Below are 22,157 nucleotides of genomic sequence, written 5' to 3' on the forward strand. Positions count from 1 at the left end.
AGTATTAATTCCTCTGCAATTGAATTACTGGGCATTAGGAGCTTTATTCACCCCAGCCCATGGGGCGGGTGCAGGTCAGCTCCAGGGATGTTCTCCTGCAAGGATGAAGACCTGTTGGCTTCTGCTGGGTTTGCCGTGACTGTGCATGGAGGGATTTTTGTGAACTTCTTCGAAAGAGAAGTTTTTGAAGACATCCCATCCCTGGCAGTGTCCAAGGCCAGGCTGGACAGGGCTTGGAGCAAAGTGGGATACAGGAAGGTGTCCCTGCCATCACTGGATAGGATTTAAGGTCCCTTCCCACCCAAACCATCCTGTGGCTCAATAAGCAATCCCTTCTCCAGGTGACAGCCAAGATACCAGCAAAGGCCCTCCCCTGAACTTCATCAGCATCTTGCTGGACGTTCCTGAGCACCCAAAGAACCCCCAGCTCTGTCTCTGACAGAGAATGGACACAATTCTGGGTTTATTTGGGTGTATTTGGGTGGCAGGCTGGTGCCTCAGGCCAGCAGCAGGGGTCAGGGATTGCAGGGAGCTCAGTGAGGGAGCAGAGCTCTGCCCGCGCTCCCTCCAGCCCCGTTACGTGCCGGAGCACTTGACTGCAGAGTGAAGAAAGCATTGTTTCAGAAGAGTCAGCATGGCTATGAAATTCAGCAGGGAAGCAATAAATATTTCACATCCTGCACTCCACAAGGACGATCGTTTAACCACTTCCAGCCCATGCCCAGAGAAAACACACCAGAGGAGAGAATTCCAGAATTCTGTCGTCGGCCCTGCCAAACTCGTCAGCAGCATCGCGTCTCCCAGGGACCAAACAAACAGCAAGGAGAAGCAGCTCTTGCCAAAACAAATGCAAATCCCTGTAGAACATCTCCCCAGCCATGGCACTGACCGCCCCACGATGGAAACACAACGGGGACAGGCTCAGGAATATCTGTCCCCAAATGTGGCGACAAAGGGTTCGTGGAAATGCCGAAGGGAAATGAGAAACGCCACCAACACAGCACAGCAAGTCCTCAGGAACGGGGGACAAAGGGTGGGAGCACCCACGGAGTGGGAGAGCATCTGCAACAAAAATCCCACTCTGGTCTTGCCAATGAGATCCTTAATGGGGATCGATAGAATGCCCAAGGCCAGGCTGGGCACTGGGCTGGAGCAGCCTGGGACAGTGGGAGGTGTCCCTGCCATGGCCCTGGACGGGCTCTGAGGTCCCTCCCAACACAAACCAGTCTGGGATTTGCTGATTCCTACAGGATCAACCTAAGCAGTGGATTCATGGTTCTACATTTCAGAGACTCTGCAGGGACACTGCCTTCAGAACATTCCTGCTGCTCTGGGACATTCCTGCTGCTCTGCTCTGACACAAACCATCCCCTCCTCGCGGCTCCAGAGGGTCTGGGCCTGCTGTGCCCCTGCTCCCGCACCCTCCCTCTCCCACCAGCGCTCATCCCTGTTTTCTGCCAGGGAGCTTTAGTGGCTGACACGAACCCCTCAGCCCCTGAACTGTGTGCAGCCCCCTCCCCAAGGCCTGCGTGTGTCAGTGACACTGCAGCCACAGCAGCCCCGGGCTCAGCCCTTTCCCGGGAATGCTGAGCTGCAGCAGGACCGTGCCAGGCAGATGCTGAGCAGGGCCAGAGCTGCTGGCACAGCAGGGGAACGCTTCAGGCTGGCCCTGCTGCCACAGACAGCTCATTGTGACACTCACAGGCCTGGGCTGGGGGGCTGGAAATGGCTGAGAAGCTGAATTTCCCCCAGAAGGGGCTGGTGGGGAACAGCTCTTGCTTGGATCCCTCCCAGAGCCTGCCCTGGCCCCGTGGTCCCTGGGGCTCACCCTGGTCACAGGCACAGGGACAGCCCAGCCTGGACCGAGCTCCAGGGCTGCTCCAGGCACCTCCAATCCCAGCTCAGCTCCAGGGCTGCTCCAGGCACCTCCAGAACCCAGCTCAGCTCCAGGGCTGCTCCAGGCACTTCCAATCCCAGCTCAGCTCCAGGGCTGCTCCCAGGCACCTCCAGAACCCAGCTCAGCTCCAGGGCTGCTCCCAGGCACCTCCAGAACCCAGCTCAGCTCCAGGGCTGCTCCAGGCACCTCCAGAACCCAGCTCAGCTCCAGGGCTGCTCCAGGCACCTCCAGAACCCAGCTCAGCTCCAGGGCTGCTCCAGGCACCTCCAGAACCCAGCTCAGCTCCAGGACTGCTCCAGGCACCTCCAGAACCCAGCTCAGCTCCAGGGCTGCTCCCAGGCACCTCCAATCCCAGCTCAGCTCCAGAGCTGCTCCAGGCACCTCCAGAACCCAGCTCAGCTCCAGGGCTGCTCCAGGCACCTCCAATCCCAGTTCAGCTCCAGGGCTGCTCCAGGCACCTCCAGAACCCAGCTCAGCTCCAGGGCTGCTCCAGGCACCTCCAGAACCCAGCTCAGCTCAGGTATGAACACAGCCAGGCCTGGGATGCTGAGGGCTGCTCTGGCACAGTGTGGAATCACAGGAGGATGGAATGGTTTGGGTGGGAAGGGACCTCAGAGCCCACCCAGTGCCACCCCTGCCATGGCAGAGACACCTCCCCGTGTCCCAGGCTGCTCCAGCCCAGTGTCCAGCCTGGCCTTGGGCACTGCCAGGGATCCAGGGGCAGCCACAGCTGCTCTGGGAATTCCATCCCAGCCTCCCATCCAGGAACTCCTGCCCAGACTCCCATCCAGCCCTGCCCTGTGGCAGTGGGAGCCATTCCCTGTGTCCTGTCCCTCCAGCCCTTGTTCCCAGTCCTTCTCCAGCTCTCCTGGAGCCCCTTTGGGCCCTGGAAGGGCGCTACAGGTGCTGAAGGAGCCCCTGGCCTCCCTGGGGCCCTGCAGTGGGAGGCTGGCACGGTGCTGGGACACGAGGCTGTCCCGTGCCACCCTCCCATGGCAAGGCCTGGGCTCTGCTGCTGCTGGGGAGAACTGCCTGTATTTGACCATCCTGGAGAGACACACAGCAGCTACACCACACGTCACCCGCAGCTTCCACACACCTCCCAGCACACAGTCCCAGGGATTCTGTGTCCTTTCCAGCAGGGCCTCCTCATGTGGGGAATACTGAACACAGCCGTGAGCCCTTGGGGCTCCTGGAGCCCCCTGGAGCCCCCTGGGCCCATGGCACCTCCCCAAACCCTGGAACTCCCCTGATAAATCCATAGGAGCTGCACCTCCTGGTGGGAACGGTCTCACACCGCTCCGTTCCCATCCTCATTCCACAAATAACAAAACAAAAACCAGAAACCTCCAGAGGGTGAAAGTGGAGCCATTTCCAGGCAGCCCCTGGCAGAGGAGCTGTTTAGGAAATGGAGCCCACCCTGTCAGCCGGGTTTGGAAGTCCTTCCCGAGGGTATTTCCCCCTGTCCAGGCAGGCAGAGCCTGTGCCTGGAGCTCTGTGCTGCCAGGACTTTGCAGCCACCACTGGCAGCCAAGGCAGGGCTTGGGAGACAAGAAAGTGAACAAACTCCTGCCTGTTTGTGTCTGAGTGATCCAAAGAGTGATTAAGGGCGGAGGAATGTAATTCAGGGAAGGCATGAATGGAGCAGAGGCCTCGCTGCCTCCTGCCTGTTCCCCACGGCAGCAGAAACCACAGGGCCTGAAAAAGCCTGGGAATCACCTCTGGTCACTGCAGAGCAGGACTGAGGCCAGCCAGGGCTCCCTGCTGCTCTGGCCGTGGGTGACACTGCCTCCCTGCCTGTGACAATGGCACCAGGGCACCAGAGCCCCTCTGGGCCAGCAGGGACCCATCCCCAGCCCAGCATCTCACAATGGCTTGGGCTGGAAGGGCCCTAAAGATCACCTTGTTCTGTCCCCTGCCATGGCAGGGACACCTCCCACTGTCCCAGGCTGCTCCAGCCCCAGTGTCCAGCCTGGCCTTGGGCACTGCCAGGGATCCAGGGGCAGCCACAGCTGCTCTGGGCACCCTGTGCCAGGGCCTGCCCACCCTGCCAGGGAGCCATTCCTGATTCCCAAGATCCCATCTGGCAGTGGAAGCCATAACCTGTGTCCTGTCCCTCCTGGCTTTGTCCAGAGTTGCTCTCCAAACCCTCTCAGCTCTGCTTGCCAGGCTTGGCAAGAGGGCAGAAGGGGCTGGGCACAGCTCCCCTATCCCAGAGAATTCCTAAACACTCTGGGAGTGAGGGCAGAGGGAGTTCCCTCCCTTCAGATGGACACCAGCTCTCCTGCAGGCACCATCTCCATCCCAGGAAGCACCACCACGATCCAGGGATTTGTCTCTTACCCAACCCAGCCACCCCAGGACAGTGAAGATCCTCAGGGCAAACCCTTCCAGACAGGAATCCTGACACGTGCCCACGGCTGCTCCTGTGCCAGGGGCAGAGCTGCCAGCCCCGAGCCAGGCGAGGTGTTCTTCCCTCTGAGGGCAGCACAGTCCAGCCTTCCCTCGGGAATGTCTGCCGAGGGATAAACCCACGGCTGGGGCAGCTGCAGCCTGCACAGCTCTGCACCTCACTGCTCTTCGGGGAGCTCCTCGAGGTGTGGGGTAGGAACCTGGGGCACTGGGATTGTCCCTGCCCACAGCAGGAGGGGGGAACTGGATGAGCTTTAGGGTCCCTGCGCCCCCAGATTGCTCTAGGATTGGGTGGTCCCTGCAGGAGAGCCCTGAACATGCTAAAAGTGGAGGAGCAGCCCCAGGCTCATCGCAGAGCTCTGCCTGACCCATCCTAGGCAGAAACTGTGCACAGGAGCATTTCTGAGCTCTGCCTGACCCATCCTGAGCTCTGCCTGTGCACAGGAGCGTTCCTGAGCTCTGCCTGACCCATCCTGAGCTGAGCTGTGCACAGGAGCGTTCCTGAGCTCTGCCTGACCCATCCTGAGCTGAGCTGTGCACAGGAGCATTTCTGAGCTCTGCCTGACCCATCCTGAGCTCTGCCTGACCCATCCTGAGCTCTGCCTGTGCACAGGAGCGTTCCTGAGCTCTGCCTGTGCACAGGAGTGTTCCTGAGCTCTGCCTGACCCATCCTGGGCTGAGCTGTGCACAGGAGCATTTCTGAGCTCTGCCTGACCCATCCTGATCTCTGCCTGTGCACAGGAGCATTTCTGAGCTCTGCCTGACCCATCCTGATCTCTGCCTGTGCACAGGAGCATTTCTGAGCTCTGCCTGACCCATCCTGATCTCTGCCTGTGCACAGGAGCATTTCTGAGCTCTGCCTGACCCATCCTGATCTCTGCCTGTGCACAGGAGCATTTCTGAGCTCTGCCTGACCCATCCTGATCTCTGCCTGTGCACAGGAGCGTTCCTGAGCTCTGCCTGTGCACAGGAGCGTTCCTGAGCTCTGCCTGTGCACAGGAGCGTTCCTGAGCTCTGCCTGTGCACAGGAGCATTTCTGAGCTCTGCCTGACCCATCCTGAGCTCTGCCTGTGCACAGGAGCGTTCCTGAGCTCTGCCTGACCCATCCTGGGCTGAGCTGTGCACAGGAGCGTTCCTGAGCTCTGCCTGACCCATCCTGAGCTCTACCTGAGCCCATCCCTGTGCTGAGCTGTGCACAGGAGCGTTCCTGGCCCTGGGACAAGGCAGTTTTCAGGATCCAGGTGTTGCAGTGCTCGCTGTTGGGACACAGCTCAGGCAGCACTGGGCATTCCCAGGCACTGCTCCCAACATGGCTCTGGGAGGCTCAGGAGTCACAGAATCCCAGGGTCCCCGAGGCTGGAAAAGCCCTCCCAGCCCATGGAGACCCAGCTGTGCCTGACACCCAGCTTGTCCCCAGCCCAGGGCTCTGAGTGCCACATCCATCCCTCCCCTGGGCACCTCCAGGGATGAGACTCCCCTGCTGCTCCTTGGCCGAGGCAGAGCCGGGTGCAGAATGGAGCAGCAGCCTCAGATCCTGAATGGACACCAGGGTCCATCAGGGCCTGGAAAGTTGGGAATTCCCCTCTCACAGGGCTCTCATCCCTTGGGAAGGACGGCTCATCCCAGCTGTTTGCCTTGGCTGTAGCCATGGCTCAGCTGGTTCAGTTCCTTCAGGGGCTGTGCCCTGGCACTGCTGGAAGATCTCTGAACCCAGTCTGACCATGGCAGGAAAATGGGAACTCCTGCCTCCCCCTCCCTGGGGTTGAGGAGAAACCCTCCCAGGGATCCACGGCTTCCCAGGAACTGCTGGGTGAGCACACATCCACTTCTTCTGCTGGGTGACACAACCCTGCAGCTGCTGAGCCCCTCTGCTCTGCTGTTCCCACGGCTCCCACCATCTCCTGAGGGAAGAGACTCCATTCCAGCGTTCCAGCCCCTCTGCCTGGCGCTGCTCCTGTGCCTGTTTGGCATTAGGGACACTCCCTGGCGCTGGAGCTCCTGACGCTGCTCTGGGATTGTTGTAGGGCCTGTGGGACACGCCAGGACACCATCCCTGTGATGCACATCCTCGGGAATCCCTGCAACGCTCCTCTGGACACTGAGCAGCTCCTACGGCTGCTCCTCCCACTACAAAACAAAGAGGGTTTAATGTGCAGCAGATTATCCGAGCTTCTCACCAGCTGTGACATGGAAAGGGTCCTGGTGTAAATTAGGATTTTACTAGCTGGGACACAACAATGCCAGCAGTGGTGGGAGCAGTGTGGTGGGCCCTGGGCCCCGTGTGGCTCCAGGGAATGAAATCTGCACACGGGGCTCTGCTCCTCCAGGGTGTGCCCAGGACAGGACAGAAACCGCCCAAGCCTTATGGAAGATCAGCTCTGAACACGGGGCACAGGGGTTCCTGCACTTCCCTGTCAATGCCAGCATCAGAAATATCAGAAATAACACAGTTTACATCCCTCTCCTGATGTAAACTCCTGCCATGAACTTCTGGCCACGGCAGAGCGGGACCTGCAGCCCCAGCAGGGGAGGAAGGTCAGAGATGGCTTCTGCTTCATTCCCCTTCCCCCCTGACAGGAATTGCTGCTGCCCCTCACAGCCAGCCCGCCTGGCCAGGGGCTGAGGGGTCCCCAGGTCCCCGAGACCCCTGGGCCTTCTCCTCCACGGCACCCAGAGCTGCTCCACCTTCCCCCAGGCAAGGCAGGCTGGACAGGGCTTGGAACACCCTGGGATGGAGGGAGGTGTCCCCTCACAGGCTCCATTCCCCCTCAGTTTCCCCTAAACCCCTCACAGGGACACCAGGACACGTCTGTCCCCTCACAGGCTCCATTCCCCCTCAGTTTCCCCTAAACCCCTCACAGGGACACCAGGACACGTCTGTCCCCTCACAGGGTGAGTTTCTCAGCCGAGCCCATCCTGGATTTCCAGCCTTTCCAGGGGGACCAGCCCACGCCGCTGCAGGCCGTGCAAAGGAAGGATGGGAAGTTTCAGTTCCTGCAGACCAGCACCGTGGCCTTTGGTCAGTCCAAATCTGCCTTTCCCGAGCTCCACATCGACTTTGGCTCCTCCATTCCCGGTTCCAAAGGGATGGGCCCAGACAGAACGGTGCTGTGCTGACCTGATTTTAGTTTTGGCTCTCTGTCCTCCACCTGACACAGCGTTCCAGGGAAAAAAGGGATGTGGAACTGCTTAACCTCCTCCCTGATCTCATCTTTACCCCTTTTCTAATCCACACTGCAGATGGGAGCACAGCACAGAAACCTGAGCTAACACAAAGCTTGGCCTTTCCCTGCAGAGGATCATTCCTGGGAGAGGAGCTGGGAAGGAGGAGGACACGCTGTGTGGCACTCCGCTGGCACATCAGGAGCTGGAGAACAGGGACAGCCATGTCTTGGGTGTTTTCCTCCCCTCACGACATTCCCTGAAGCTTCTGCCCCTGCTGCAGCCTGGACCCTTCAGAGAACCAAATCCCTTCTGCCAGGTGCCTCAGCAAAGCCAGGGAGGGGTTTGCATTGCACACAGGGCAAATTCTTCCCTGGGAGGGCGGGGAGAGGCTGGGATGGAATTCCCAGAGCAGCTGGGGCTGTCCCTGGATCCCTGGCAGTGCCCAGGGCCAGGCTGGATGAGGCTTGGAGCAGCCTGGGACAGGGGAAGGTGTCCCTGCTGTGGCAGGGGTGGCACAGGGTGAGGTTTAAGGCCCCTTCCCACCCAAAGCATTCCATGATTCCACGATTCCCTAACAATGAGCTGGGCTCCATGGAAAGTGCCCACTCACCACCACCTCGGACTGGCAACAAAACAGCAGCAAAAACCCACCCAGGAGTCACCAAAGGCCGGGTTCAGCACACGTAAAACAGAAGCGTTTTCAGCAATAGATGCTACCCCAAAACATCATTTCCCTACAAAGAACAAGCCCCCAGAATTTCCAGTCGCTGTGCCCAGCATCCAGTGATGTCCGTGAGAAACAGCACACGAAATCCCCAGGGGTGCAGAACACGGATTAATGCTCACTAAAGCTTTTGGGTATGAAGGGAACCATGTTCGAAAATGCTGCAAATGTTCATTCGCTGAACATCTGGCTGCTCCCGAGAAAAGCAGAAGGGCTCCCTCTGGAGTGGATCCCGAAATTAACACTGGGCTCGGCTCTGAGCCGGCGGGCAGAGAAAAGGGGAATCAACCAAAGCCCGGGCGTTCTTGTCTCCTCCTTCACTCATCCTGTTTGCAACTCCGGGACTCTTTCAAGGAGCCTCCGGCAGCACTGAAGGAGATGGAGCCATGCCCGGAATATTAAGTCACTAATTAGTTTTCATGCATGGACTTGTATGTGGCAAGGAGGCAAATTAAAGGATTCCTGAGGAGACAAGAAAGCTTTCTTAGCACGTGAAACGCTCCCGAGGATCTCCCACAAAACCAGGAACGACGCCAGCCGAGAACCCCCGTTTTCATGGTCATGCATGATTCCACAAAAGCCTCATCAGTCCAGCCCACGGCAATAAACTTCTCTGGAAAGGGAGAGAGGGATAACACACACAAACCATGCTCTGCTGGAAGCCTGCTCTCCAACTCCCAAGCAGAAAAGCCCCCCCTCCCCGCCCCCCTTCCCAGGGTTTATTTGCATACAAGCCAATTAACAGAGAATGGATTTCATGCAGGAAGGGGAAAAAATAAAAAGCCAGATCACCCACAAAGTGAAGTCAACTTACTGCCTGCTTTTGCTCTTCTTCCTAGAGACGTTGGCAAAAGAAGAAGGCGAAGAGAGAGAGGAAAGATTAATTATCCTGTGAAAACGCTGATTTTCACACAAAACACGCAGTGAAAGCACAGACCACGGTGCCAGCAGGGCAGGAGGACACGGGGGCTGTGGGGAGCACAGGTGGCATCTGTCCCATCCAGAGGGCCTCTGGTGGTGGCACGGTGGGACACGTGGGACGGGCACGGCAGCACAGATCCCTGGGGCACAGCACGGTGGCTCCAGGGTGGCTGCTCCCTTGGGCAGGACCTCTGCTGGCCTCAGGCTGCCACAGGGGACAGTGTCCCTGCCCATGGCGTGGCCTCTGCGCCCCCTTCCAGCCCAAACCCCTCCATGAGCCCGTGATCCTCTCCTGCCCCAGCCCTGAGGCCTCTGGAGCCACCCACATCCATCCCCCAAAGCCTGGGAGTGTCCCCACACACAAATGTGCCAGCACAGAGCCCCAACAGCAAAGCATCCCCCGGGCACTGCAGCACCTCTGCCCACGGCAATGCAGGGACACAGGGGCCACGTCTGGGAGGGGACACTGAGGCCAAGGCACCAGAGGGGCTGAGGGAGGAGGAGGTGCAGAGAGAGCAGCTCCTGCACTGCACAGCACCTTGGTACAGATCCCTCCCGACCTGGAGGGCAAAAAATGTGAAATACAGGTGGATTCCTCCCCTTCTGAAGCAGGGAAATGTCCACTGTGGTTGGGCCTGGGCTGGTGGAGGCACATCCTGCCTCAGCTACAGGAGAATTGCTGGGAGTGAGCGAAATGTCACCCAGCCCAGGGTGTCCTTGGTAATTCCAAAGTTTCCGTGGGTTGTGTCCTCTCCCGGACAGGAACTACCACGGGTCTGGCCCTGTGTGTGACACAAGGGCTGCAGGACGGTGCTGCTGACCCTTGTCTATCCCAAAGCAGCAATTCCAGCACTTTCAGGTGACTCCCTCCACCCTGGCCTTGCACGGACCACGGCCAAGCACAGCCCCCCAGAAATTCAGGTCATGGAATTAAAATTCGCGGGATAAAAGCTCCTTCTGGCCTGGAAATCCATGAACCCATTTATCAACCTTCCCTCGCTGATCCCCCATCTGAGCAGGATTAACCAGAACCTTTCCCTTAATTTAAAGCAGCTTCTTCTCACTGACCACTGAAAGCTGTTTTCCCACCCAGCCCTGCAGAGGAGCCTGGGAACGGCTGGGGGAGAATTCCGTGGTTTTGAGCAGATATTTTGGAGTTTTTCTCCCAGAACTTGGGGTTCCTTCAGCTGTGGCTTTGGTGCAGTTTGGCAGATGGGGCCTGGCTCTGCTCAGTGCCCTGCCCACACCCCAAATCCCACACTTGTGCCTCCCACCAGCACCGGGACCACATGGGGACCCAGGTGAGGGAGAACATCCTAAATAATCTCCATTCCCCCCAAAAAAAATTGTTAGTTTGAAAAATGAGGCCTTGGCAGTGAGTACAGATGTGCAGAAGCCCTCTCAGGAGGGACAGAGCTGGCCAGGGCTGAGCAGGGCAGGGATAAATCAGTGGAGGAAATTGCCGTGCAGGAAATGGAAGCAGAGAAATGGGATCTGTCTGCTGGATTTCCGTGGAGCTGACACTGAAAGCCCTGGGAGGAGCAGACAGGGTCCCCAGGGAATGCCCATCGCAGCCAGGCCAGCTCACTGCAGAGGGAGGGAAAGCCAAGGCTGCATGGAGCCTCTGTGAAACCATGGGCACTGCCAGGGATGGGGCAGCCACAGCCTCCCTTCCCTTCCTTCCCTCCCAACCCGTCTGGGATTCCATGAAATTCCCATAACTGGCACCCCCGGACAGAAGTGTCAGCACTCCCTGGGGATGGTTGGTGGGAGAAAACCCCAATATTGACTCCCAATTGCAGCAGCCTGGGGAGGTCCCTGGAGGGCCCAGGAACATCAGGGCAGGACCCCCAGGGGGGTTCAAATAACTCTGGACAAACTACTGGAATGGTCAGAAATCACAGAAATGGGAACAGAAATTACAGATGAGAATGGTCAGAAATCACAGAGTGGGAACAGAAATCACAGAATGGGAATGGTCAGAAATCACAGAGTGGGAACAGAAATCACAGAAATGGGAACGGTCAGAAATCACAGAAATGGGAATGGTCAGAAATCACAGAACCAGGACTGGTCAGAAATCACAGAAATGGGAACAGAAATCACAGAAATGGGAATGGTCAGAAATCACAGAATGGGAATGGTCAGAAATCACAGAAATGGGAACAGAAATTACAGATGAGAATGGTCAGAAATCACAGAAATGGGAATGGTCAGAAATCACAGAAATGGGAATGGTTAGAAATCACAGAAATGGGAATGGTCAGAAATCACAGAATGGGAATGGTCAGAAATCACAGAACCAGGACTGGTCAGAAATCACAGAAATGGGAACAGAAATTACAGATGAGAATGGTCATAAAGCACAGAACCAGAAATGGTCAGAAATCACAGAGTGGGAACAGAAATCACAGAAATGGGAACGGTCAGAAATCACAGAATGGGAATGGTCAGAAATCACAGAACCAGGACTGGTCAGAAATCACAGAAATGGGAACAGAAATTACAGATGAGAATGGTCAGAAATCACAGAACCAGAACAGTCAGAAAGCACCGAATGGGAATGGTCATAAAGCACAGAACCAGGACTGGTCAGAAATCACAGAACCAGGAATGGTCATAAAGCACAGAACCAGAAATGCTCAGAAATCACAGAATGGGAACAGAAATCACAGAATGGGAATGGTCAGAAATCACAGAACCAGAAATGGTTAGAAATCACAGAATGAGAACAGAAATCACAGAACCAAAACAGTCAGAAAGCACCGAATGGGAATGGTCATAAAGCACAGAACCAGGACTGGTCAGAAATCACAGAATGGGAACAGAAATCACAGAATGGGAATGGTCATAAAGCACAGAACCAGGACTGGTCATAAAGCACAGAACCAGGACTGGTCAGAAATCACAGAACCAGGAATGGTTTGGCTTGGAAGGGATCTTGTTCCAGGGCCTTTCCCTGCTTTGGTCCAGGCACCACAGCATGGGGAAATGATGGACCTGCAGAGGACAGCTATGGATGGCCTTCCACAGATGGGCTTTCCTGGAATCAGGGAATGTCGTGGCTATGGAGGGACCCACAGGGATCACCCAGCCCAGCCCCTGGCCCTGCATAGACACCCCAAAATCCCACCCTGGCACCCCTGGAGCGCTGCCCAAGCTCTCCTGGAGCTCTGGGGCCGTGCCCATTCCCTGGGCAGCCTGGGCAGTGCCAGCACCTCTGGGGAAGAGCCTTTCCCTGAGATCCATCCCAAATCCCCCTGGAACAGCTCCAGCCCTTCCCTGGGCCCTGTCCCTGTCACAGACAGCAAGGTCAGAGCTGCCCCTCAGGGGAAGCTGCTGACACCTACAAGGTCTTTCCTCCCTCTCCTTCTCTTCAGAGAGGGGTTCGAGGCCCCAAACTCTCAGGAAAGCAGAGCTGGGTGAGCTGAATCCAGCCCTAAATGGTGAAATGAAGGCAGCATTAAAAATGTAAAAAATACTGCATAAGAAAATGGAAAAAACCCCATAAAAGCTTAACAGCTGATGTAAATTATACATGAACAGTTTTGAAGAGCTCCAAGTGATGAGAGAAGCTAAAACCTGGCGGGGAAAAATCGTGTCTGGCAGGGCTAAAACCACTGAAAATGAGAGCTGGAAATAAACACCAACATCAGGAACAAAACAGAGCCCGGAGGCAGCAGCAGGGCCGGGGGTGAAATCCCGACCAGGGGAGGAGGGGGGATCCTGTGTCTGCCTCATCCCTTCCCCCTGGAGTCTGCACCAGCAGACAGGGAAGCTCTGACACCAATAATGGGAAAAGGTGTCAAAAGTATCTACAAGAAATGGTATTTTTAGCTCAGCAGGCTGGGGAACTTGCAGCTTAAAATAATTACCTGAGCGAGGAGCTACCTGGGGCAGGGAATTTGGGATGGATGTTGGAATGCCCAGGACTGGGGTGTGGATATTCAAATTGGGAGGGGAGACAAAGAAGAGAAGCTTATTGGGGTGACCTAAATGGGACCTTCCAGGGCCTGAAGGGGCTCCAGGAGAGCTGGAGAGGGGCTGGGGACAAGGGCTGGAGGGACAGGACACAGGGAATGGCTCCCACTGCCACAGGGCAGGGCTGGATGGGATCTTGGGAATCAGGAATTGTTCCCTGGCAGGGTGGGCAGGCCCTGGCACAGGGTGCCCAGAGCAGCTGTGGCTGCCCCTGCATCCCTGGCAGTGCCCAAGGCCAGGCTGGACCCTGGGGCTGGAGCAGCCTGGGACAGTGGGAGGTGTCCCTGCCATGGCAGGGGTGGCACTGGGTGAGCTCTGAGGTCTCTTCCCACCCAAACCACTCTGGGATTCTGTGGCCTCACCCTGTCATTGCTTTATTCACATTTATGTAGCAGGAATGCCGATCCAGGGCCCCACTGACAGGTGACACAGAAGCTTTAGAGCTTCATGGAGAGGAGATCTTGCCAAGAGAAGCTGATTTGGTTCTTTGAACGTCTCCCAGGTTTGGTTTCTGAAGGCACAGACACGGGAAATTCACCTGGCAGGGATTTACCCACAGCACCCTCAGTGAGCACAGCACAAAACCACCCCGTGGTGGCAGTGCTGGTGACTGGCAGCTCCCAGGGGACAGCAGGGAAACCAGGCAGGAGGGGCAGCCAAGCCCCTCTGGCTGCTGAGGGTCAGGGAGGGACTCAAGCTCCCCCTTGGCTTTCCCAAATATAAAAGATGGATGTTAAAAACCTGGGCGAGGCAAAGAAGCCGTGCACAAGCAGAGTGGAGCAGTGAGGGGCTCAGCTGAGCCTGAGGGATTTAAAGCCCAGAGTGAGCAGTGCTGGGCTGAGCTGAGCAGGTCCAGGGGGCCAAAGTGCTCCTGGACTTTACAGAGGGAGAACCAACGGGTGCAAACTGAACTCCCTCTGAAAACCAGGCATAAATTTTTAACTGTTCAGGCAAATTTGCATTGGCAGGGAATTTTCCACTTTGGATTCCTCCAGCTCCAGAGCAGATGTCTTTCTGGAAGAGGCTTCAGTCAAGGAGAAGCTGCGGGGCTCCACAGGGGGAAATGCAGATACAACCCCATGGTGCAAAGTGTGGGACCAAATAATCCCGGTGGCCACAGCTCCTGGGATGGGAGGGGACCTCGGGAGGGCTCCAGCCCAGCCCCTGCTCAGAACAGCTCACCTGGACCTCAGGGCTCTGGCAGCTCCCAAAGATGGAGCTGCTGCAGCCTCTGAGGGCCTCCTGCCACTGCCTGGACATCCTCATGGGATGGAGATTCCCTTCCACCCACTCCCATTTGCTGGGTGAAGGTTCTGAACAATTTTGGTGGCTATGAGGGAGCTGGAGAGGGAGTGGGGGCAAGGATGGAGGGACAGGACACAGGGAATGGCTCCCACTGCCACAGAGCAGGGCTGGATGGGATACTGGGAATCAGGAATTGTTCCCTGGCAGGGTGGGCAGGCCCTGGCACAGGGTGCCCAGAGCAGCTGTGGCTGCCCCTGCATCCCTGGCAGTGCCCAAGGCCAGGCTGGACCCTGGGGCTGGAGCAGCCTGGGACAGTGGGAGGTGTCCCTGCCATGGCAGGGGTGGCACTGGAGGGGCTCTGAGGTCACTTCCAGCCCAAACCAGTCTGGCATTCCAAGATTCCTGTGATTTTCGAAGTTAGACACAATGGGCTGAGCAGGACAAACACAGAGCAGAACCACTGGCTTCAGGAAATCCAGAATTCCCAAACACAGGCAGTGTGTTGTGCTCAGGGAGGGGAATAAAGCAGGCCCTGCTGAGGGGTGTTTGATCATCTCCCCCTGCATGCACATCCCTGCCCCAGGATGAAGGGCAAGGGCAGCAATTCCTCCCCAGGATGAAGGGCAGGAATTCCTCCCCAGGATGAAGGGCAGGAATTCCTCCCCAGGATGAAGGGCAGGGCCAGGAATTCCTCCCCAGGACAGAAGCCCAAGCTGAGGAGTGATGGCACCTCTGATCCCCAGACTGGGAACCCACTGTTCCCTCTGAGTGCAGAGGAGCTCTGTGTTTTCCTGGAACCACCCAGATGTGCCTACGCCTGATCTGTCACCCCCTGTGCCACTGTCACCCCTGCCAGGTCTGTCCCTCCTCCCCCACTCCCACAGCACCAAACCCTCTCCCAGGCCCAGGCTTTGCCCCTTGCCTTGCAGGGAGGCTCCTGTTTGATTTAAAGCAGAGAAAGAGCAGAGGTGAGACAGAATTCCCCACCCCAGGCACCAGCTGGGAGCTCAGCCCCATAAAAACACAAAGGACCCTCATGAGGAACCCAAACAATGACCTTGGAGCTCAGAGCCAGCCCCAGAAGCCCCAGAGAAAAGCCCCAGATGTGGCAGGGGCTGTGCAGGGCCAGTTCCTTGTCCCTGTCACATCCTGCCCTGCTCCCAGTTCCTTTCCCTGGGAGGGTGGGAAGTGCTGAGCCCCAGTTACCCAATCCAACCTCGTGAAACCACTCCACACCTCGGGTTCTGGAAAACCATGAACCCCCTGCACCCCACGCTGAGCTGGGGTGGGAATGGCTTTTGGCAAGCTCCTCCTGCTCCTCAGGAAGGGCTTTTAGAGTGTGACAGGGACCCCAGAGCAGCCGGGGAAGGGAGGGACGCGCTGCCTTTCCAACAGGAGATTCCTTACTTTGAGCAGCTTCATCAGCCCCTCCAGCTGCACCATCAGCTCTCTTCTGCTCTCCTGCAGTGCTGACATCCTCTGCTCCAGCTCATCCTTCCTCTGCCTGTGCCAGGGACATGGGAGAGACACAAAATGAACCCGGGGTGGTTCAAACCCCGCAGGGAATTCTCCTGGGTTGGGTCCCGTCACTGTCCTGCTCCCCATTTAAAACCTGGAGCACAACCACCACAAACCTGGAGGTGACAATTCCCCCAAAGGCAGAGAATAAACCCAGGGTGGTTCAAACCCCACAGGGAATTCTCCTGGGTTGGGTCCCGTCACTGTCCTGCTCCCCATTTAAAACCTGGAGGTGACAATCCCCCAAAACTCCCCCCAAAGGCAGAGATCTGCTCCAGCCACGGGCAGAGGGAAGCCCTGCTGAGCAGCATTTGGGGAAAAAAACCCAGTTTTGATGTCTCTGAGCATCAGAGCCCGGCATCCTGCAGAGCTCAGACAGGCCAGGATGAGCTATGGGAGGAGAGGGAGGGGAAGGAGAGAGGGGAGAGGCTGCAGGGAATGGGGGGAAAAGGCTGCAGGGAATGGGGGACAAAGGCTGCAGGGAATGGGGGGAACAGGCTGCAGGGAATGGGGGACAAAGGCTGCAGGGAATGGGGGACAAAGGCTGCAGGGAATGGGGGACAAAGGCTGCAGGGAATGGGGGACAAAGGCTGCAGGGAATGGGGGGAACAGGCTGCAGGGAATGGGGGGGCAAAGGCTGCAGGGAATGGGGGACAAAGGCTGCAGGGAATGGGGGGACAAAGGCTGCAGGGAATGGGGGGACAAAGGCTGCAGGGAATGGGGGGGAACAGGCTGCAGGGAATGGGGGGGCAAAGGCTGCAGGGAATGGGGGACAAAGGCTGCAGGGAATGGGGGACAAAGGCTGCAGGGAATGGGGGACAAAGGCTGCAGGGAATGGGGGACAAAGGCTGCAGGGAATGGGGGACAAAGGCTGCAGGGAATGGGGGACAAAGGCTGCAGGGAATGGGGGGAACAGGCTGCAGGGAATGGGGGGAACAGGCTGCAGGGAATGGGGGGAACAGGCTGCAGGGAATGGGGGGAACAGGCTGCAGGGAATGGGGGGAACAGGCTGCAGGGAATGGGGGGAACAGGCTGCAGGCAATGGGGGGAACAGGCTGCAGGCAATGGGGGGGCAAAGGCTGCAGGGAATGGGGGGAACAGGCTGCAGGGAATGGGGGGAACAGGCTGCAGGCAATGGGGGAACAGGCTGCAGGGAATGGGGGACAAAGGCTGCAGGCAATGGGGGGAACAGGCTGCAGGCAATGGGGGGAACAGGCTGCAGGCAATGGGGGGAACAGGCTGCAGGCAATGGGGGAACAGGCTGCAGGGAATGGGGGACAAAGGCTGCAGGCAATGGGGGGAACAGGCTGCAGGCAATGGGGGACAAAGGCTGCAGGCAATGGGGGGCAAAGGCTGCAGGCAATGGGGGACAAAGGCTGCAGGCAATGGGGGGAACAGGCTGCAGGCAATGGGGGGAACAGGCTGCAGGGAATGGGGGGAACAGGCTGCAGGCAATGGGGGGAACAGGCTGCAGGGAATGGGGGGCAAAGGCTGCAGGCAATGGGGGGAACAGGCTGCAGGGAATGGGGGGAACAGGCTGCAGGGAATGGGGGGAACAGGCTGCAGGGAATGGGGGGAACAGGCTGCAGGGAATGGGGGGAACAGGCTGCAGGGAATGGGGGGAACAGGCTGCAGGGAATGGGGGACAAAGGCTGCAGGGAATGGGGGACAAAGGCTGCAGGCAATGGGGGGAACAGGCTACAGGCAATGGGGGGAACAGGCTACAGGCAATGGGGGGAACAGGCTGCAGGCAATGGGGGGAACAGGCTGCAGGCAATGGGGGGAACAGGCTGCAGGCAATGGGGGGAACAGGCTGCAGGGAATGGGGGGAACAGGCTGCAGGGAATGGGGGGAACAGGCTGCAGGGAATGGGGGGAACAGGCTGCAGGGAATGGGGGGAACAGGCTGCAGGCAATGGGGGGAAGGCTGCGCCCATGTGGGGGGAGACCCAACTGTCCCAAGCACTCCGGTGACAACAACAGCAGCAGAGGAGGAGTGACCTTCCCTTCCCTTCCCTGCACAAAACCTGTCTGCTGCTATTTCAGGAACTGTGACTCTGGGCCCGGGGTTTGTGTTTAAAAAAAGCAAGGAGTGAGTAATAAAGGAGCAGCTCAAAGGCAGCGTCAGCCCGCCGAGGTTCCGTGTCCCTGGGAGGTGAGACATGACCTCAGGCAGGAGCAGGCTGGCAGGGATTGTTCATTCCCTGCTCATTCTCCTGCAGGGATTCTGGTGGACTCCAGAGTGTCTCAATCCCACGTTAAAGCATCACTATCGCAGACTGAACCCTTGAATGCTGACACGTGGCACGCTGTGGATAATCTGGGAATTTTAACAACAGGGCTGCTCTCTAAAGGACAGAAAACTCTGGAAGGTGAACAAACATCACCCACACTGGGTGTCTCTCTCAGGAACTTTTTGTATGTTGGGGACTGTGGTTCTTAAATTAAGGATCTGGAGGGGCCTATGAGGAAACTGAAGTGGGAATCTTCACCAGGAACTGCAGTGCCTGGACCCAGGGAATGGCTTCCCACTGCCACAGGGCAGGGCTGGATGGGATACTGGGAATCAGGAATTGTTCCCTGGCAGGGTGGGCAGGCCCTGGCACAGGGTGCCCAGAGCAGCTGGGGCTGCCCCTGCATCCCTGGCAGTGCCCAAGGCCAGGCTGGACACTGGGGCTGGAGCAGCCTGGGACAGTGGGAGGTGTCCCTGCCATGGCAGAGGTGGCACTGGAGGGGCTCTGAGGTCCCTGCCATGGCAGGAGTGGCACTGGAGGGGCTCTGAGGTCCCTGCCATGGCAGGGGTGGCACTGGAGGGGCTCTGGGGTCTCTGCCAGCCCAAAGCCTGTGAGATTCCAGGTTCCCTGGTCCCGCAGGCAGGAGGAGCCTGGCAGAGCTGCACTGCCAGGCAGGGATCTGCCAGGACACGGATCCAGGGACTCTGCAAGGTCACACCTGCCAGCAGAGCTGGAGCTGACTCATCCCCACGGGCTGCCTGCAGGGCTGCAAACCCGGGACACGATTTTCCATGGATTGTCATTCCCCTCCTTTCACAGCCTGCACTCCAGGCAGAGCTGAGATCAGGCAGTGCCTGGTGCTCACAGACAATCACATTCCAACCATCCTGCCTGGGCTGGAAGCACCTGGAGCTTGGGAAGCCCCTGGAGCTTGGGAAGCCCCTTCCCATCCCATCCCATCCCATCCCATCCCATCCCATCCCATCCCATCCCATCCCATCCCATCCCATCCCATCCCATCCCATCCCATCCCATCCCATCCCATCCCATCCCATCCCATCCCATCCCATCCCATCCCATCCCATCCCATCCCATCCCATCCCATCCCATCCCATCCCATCCCATCCCATCCCATCCCATCCCATCCCATCCCATCCCATCCCATCCCATCCCATCCCATCCCATCCCAGCCCAGCCCAGCCCATCCCAGCCCAGCCCAGCCCAGCCCAGCCCAGCCCATCCGTGCCCCGTGGGAATTCCCCAGCAGTGAGGCTGTGGGGTGGCAGAGCTGCTGCTCCCTGTGCCTGCAGCACCAGAGGGAGACCCCAGGTGCACCCCTCGGGATCAGGGGACCCCTGGGGCTGGAGAACACCTGCAGGAGCCCCAGCCCTGCTGATTCCTCCTTCGCAGCACTTCCCTGACCTGTCCAAGCAGGATTCATTGGAAGGGAGGTCTTTATTCACCCCTAAGCCCTCTGCAAAGCTCAGGGTGCTGCCCCAGCCCCCTGTGTGTGAGATGGCCCTGCCAGAGCTGCCCCTGCAGGGTCCCCAGCCCAGGGCCCAGTGGCCCAGGGGGCCAAATCACCCAGCCCAGTGGCCCAGCCTGGCTCCCCAGTAGCCCAGTGGCCCAGCTCCCCAGTAGCCCAGTGGCCCAGCTCCCCAGTAGCCCAGTGGCCCAGCCCAGCTCCCCAGTGGCCCAGCCCAGCTCCCCAGTGGCCCAGCCCAGCTCCCCAGTGGCCCTCACCGCAGCAGGCCGCAGCTCGGCCAGCAGCGTGGGGTTCTGCTGCGCCTTCTCGGGCGTGGGCTGCGACGCCTGCTCGTGCTCCAGCCGCAGCCGCTGGATCTCCTGCAGGATCTCCCTGGGAAGGACACAGGGACAGCAGAGAGTCACAGAGTCACCAGGTAGGAAGGAGGAGACCTCCAGGATCATGGAGCCCAACCCAGCCCTGCCACCTCAGCTCACCCACAGCGCCACATCCAGGCTTTGTTAAACACACCCAGGGCTGGTGACTGCACCACCTCCCCAGGCAGCCATGCCAGCACTCAGCACTCTTTCCTTAAAAACCTTTCCCTGATATCCACCCTGTATTCCCCTGGTGCAGCTGGAGACTCCTCTTGTTCTGTCAGTGCTGCCTGGAGAGAGAGACCAACCCCACTGACACAGGCACCTTGCAGGGAGTGTGAGAGTGATGAGGGCACCCCTGAGCTCCTTTTCTCCAGGCTGAACACCCCCAGCTCCCTCAGCCCTTCCTCACAGGGTTTGTGTTCCCTCTCCAGCCTCGCTGCCTCCTCTGCATGTGCTCAAGGGTCTGAAAGTCCTTCCTGAACTGAGGGGACACTGCTGGACACAGCCCTCAATGTCCTTCCTAAACTGAGGGGACAAACTGGACACAGTCCTCAATGCCCATCCTAAACAGAGCTGGACACATCACTCAATGTCCTTCCTAAACTGAGGGGACACAGCTGGACAAGGTCAGTGTCTGCCCTGCTCCTGCACGCCTCTGCAGCCCCTCTTGGCAGTGCCCAGCCTGGCAGTGCCCAGCCCCAGCCCAGGGGTTCTGCTCCCAGGGATGTGGGCACAGCCCTGGGCTCGCTGCAGGACCTGGGGAATCTGTTATTCCAAGGCTGGAATCCCTCACTCCATGTGCCTCGGAGCCCCTCTCACAGAAGGGGCCCAGGAGTGTCCAGGAGCACACAGGCTGCAGCTCCAGCACTCCCTGCCCTGCGGGCGCTGCAGGAGGGGCTCTGGAGCAGCCCGGGGAGATCCCATCCCCTTCCCCTGCAGGGCAGCAGGAGCACAGCTCAGTGAGCAGAAACAACCCCAGGACATCCCAGAGGGACAGGGCCAGGCAGCAGCACAGCTCAGCCCCTCTGTGCTGTGCAGGGAGGGCCAGGGCTCGCTCAGTGCAGAGGGATGGAACCCTTCCAAGAGCAGAGTGTCACCTCCAGCTCCCCTTGCTGGCAGAACTGCTGAGCTGCTCTCCTGGCAGGGCTTCACCGAGTGAGAGCTCCCTTATCCAGCATCTCCAGGAACTGCTCCAAACACCTGCAAGGTCTCCTGGTACAGCACTGAAGCTACAGCAATGCCAGGACCGAGCTGTTCCTGCTCTCCAGGAACTGCTTCTGCTCCAAACGCCTTTTCCCACTGCTGAGGGTGCCTGGGCACAGGGCTGGGCAGGCTCTGTGTGCCAGCTGGGCACTGGGACACCACAGACACCAGGAGAGGCTCCTCAGGTGACAAAAATCCTCTGGTTTGCTTTGGAAGGGACTTCAGAGCCCACCCAGTGCCACCCTGCCATGGCAGGGACACCTCCCACTGTCCCAGGCTGCTCCAGCCCCAGTGTCCAACCTGGCCTTGGGCACTGCCAGGGATCCAGGGGCAGCCACAGCTGCTCTGGGCACCCTGTGCCAGGGCCTGCCCACCCTGCCAGGGAACAATTCCTGATTCCCAAGATCCCATCCAGCCCTGCCCTGTGGCAGTGGGAGCCATTCCCTGTGTCCTGTCCCTCCAGCCCTTGTCCCCAGTCCCTCTGCAGCTCTCCTGGAGCCCCTTCAGGCCCTGCAGGGGCTCTGAGCTCTCCCTGGATCCTTCTCCTCTCCAGGTGAGCACCCCCAGCTCTCCCAGCCTGGCTCCACAGCAGAGGGGCTCCAGCCCTGCAGCAGCTCCAGGCTCCTCTGGGCTCTCTGCAGCAGCTCCAGGTCCTTGTGCTGTTGTCCCCAGGGCTGGGGCAGCTCTGCAGGTGGGGTCTCACCTGAGCACAGGGGCACAATCCCCCCTCCCTGCTGCCCACGCTGGGGGATCAGCCCAGGGCTGGGCTTCGGGGGGATTTGGGGGTTTCAGGGATCTCTGGGATCAGCTCCAGCTCCTGCTGGATGTGCTGAGCCAGCCCCCAGTGCCCCGTGCTGGTGAAGATGATTTTAAGAAGATTAGAGAAGATCAGCCCCTCCCTGGGGAACAGGGGCAGGGCAGCCCCTCCCCACGGATAATTAACTAATGCTAATGACTAACTAATCAGCTAAGGAGGCAGCCACAGCCCAACAAAGGCTCTGGGGAGGCAATCT

The 22,157-nt window shown here is 58.6% G+C and overlaps 1 protein-coding gene across 1 annotated transcript in view; it reads right to left on the bottom strand.

Moving 5' to 3' along the window:
- Positions 1-22,157, bottom strand: part of DTNB (dystrobrevin beta) — a 141,268-nt gene that overhangs the window by 35,496 nt on the left and 83,615 nt on the right. The window contains exons 15-18 of the mRNA XM_063422411.1: positions 19,850-19,954; positions 18,540-18,548; positions 15,753-15,849; positions 9,013-9,033 (exon numbers count right to left, since the gene is read on the bottom strand). Coding sequence (XP_063278481.1) covers positions 9,013-9,033; positions 15,753-15,849; positions 18,540-18,548; positions 19,850-19,954 — 232 coding nt within the window. The remainder of the gene's footprint in view (positions 1-9,012; positions 9,034-15,752; positions 15,850-18,539; positions 18,549-19,849; positions 19,955-22,157) is intronic.

The sequence above is a fragment of the Prinia subflava genome, chromosome 2 (assembly GCF_021018805.1).
Source record: "Prinia subflava isolate CZ2003 ecotype Zambia chromosome 2, Cam_Psub_1.2, whole genome shotgun sequence".
NCBI classification, from domain to species: Eukaryota; Metazoa; Chordata; class Aves; order Passeriformes; family Cisticolidae; genus Prinia; species Prinia subflava.